Raw genomic sequence first — 1301 nt, forward strand, 5'->3', positions numbered from 1 at the left:
TTGAGTTTGCTTCCTGTTTGATTTTCAGGAAACTTCTAGCTGCTCTCAAATCCAACACTAAAATTCCAGTATCTCCAATGATATTATAATATGCTTCATGCTTTTTGAATAGTTCTTCCTTATTAGAAACGTCACATCTCAAACTTCTTTGATATTCCCAATAAACTTCTCTAGCCAATGAACCAATGTAATAAGGAATACTGCCTGGAGTTTGATCTTCCAAATTAGATCCCCAATCATCTCTAATTTCATGATCATCAAGAATCATTTGATTACTGACTTGACTCAAAATATTTCTAGTTGCAATATGATTCCAATTGAATCTGTGATACTTTCTGAACTCTTCCTTAATGAGTTCTTCTTCCTCTTCACTAACCTTATTTCTTGAATTGCAAATTTTCACTGCTTCATCAAATGCATTATGTCCATAATCTAATAAATCATTAAATATGAATTTTGTCAATTAAGGAGTAAAATAACATACCAGCATATATTTGATCTCCAATATGAAGAAGAACATCTGTGTTATCAATTTGTTCATTCATTCTTTCCCAAGTATCTTTTTCAGGTTCTCTCTTTTCAATAAAATTGCAACTCACACAATTAATGGTCAACTTGTGAGATGAATCTGGAATTTGAGCTAATTTTTCTTCATCAATCATTGTCTTGATAATTCCAACACGAGTTTCACTATTACAAATGTTAGTAAACTCAACTCTATAAACAGTGTCAGGTTTCAATCCATCTAACTGAAATACGAAAGGAATATTCGATTTTTCAATGGAAACTGTTTTTTGGAAACAAATGCCTTGTTTCTTCATTTTCATGAGTGAATTATTCAATACTTTCGAATGAGCACTGTTAGATTTCTTCTTGAAAAACGAATCCTCAACACTGAAATGACTTCTCTCACAAACTCCAAAAACTTCCATGTTTAAATGAATAGGTTTCGAACACTCGACCAAAATTCTTGCACTTCTACTTGTAACTGTACCAATTACAGGACCAACTGTCATGAATGCATTGTCATGTAATTCAGAAATTGCTCTATTTTGATTTGTGGCAATATCATTAAATGGTTGACTTGGGATGGCTTCAAGAATAAGTTCAATACTTCCTGATTTAGCATCGATCAAAGGAAATGTTCTTCTTAATGACTTTCCAACCTTTAAATTTAATCCAAAAAATTGAAGCATTACAAATCCAAGAACTGTTGCAAATTAAAAATGTAAAATATGTAAATATTTAAAAACTTTACCTTCATCTTTCATGATGGAATTCTTATCCACTACTCTCACCAT

The 1301-nt window shown here is 31.4% G+C and overlaps 1 protein-coding gene across 1 annotated transcript; it reads right to left on the reverse strand.

The window, feature by feature from the left end:
- Positions 1-33: 33 nt before the first annotated feature.
- Positions 34-1196, reverse strand: NAEGRDRAFT_74607 (uncharacterized protein; the record flags this gene model as incomplete). The annotated part of the gene is made up of 2 exons (XM_002670323.1): positions 34-432; positions 485-1196. Coding segments are annotated over 2 exons (1111 nt in total), but the record flags the coding sequence as incomplete, so codon positions are not given.
- Positions 1197-1301: the final 105 nt, after the last annotated feature.

This window comes from Naegleria gruberi (genome assembly GCF_000004985.1).
Source record: "Naegleria gruberi genomic scaffold NAEGRscaffold_72, whole genome shotgun sequence".
NCBI classification, from domain to species: Eukaryota; Heterolobosea; class Eutetramitea; order Acrasida; family Naegleriidae; genus Naegleria; species Naegleria gruberi.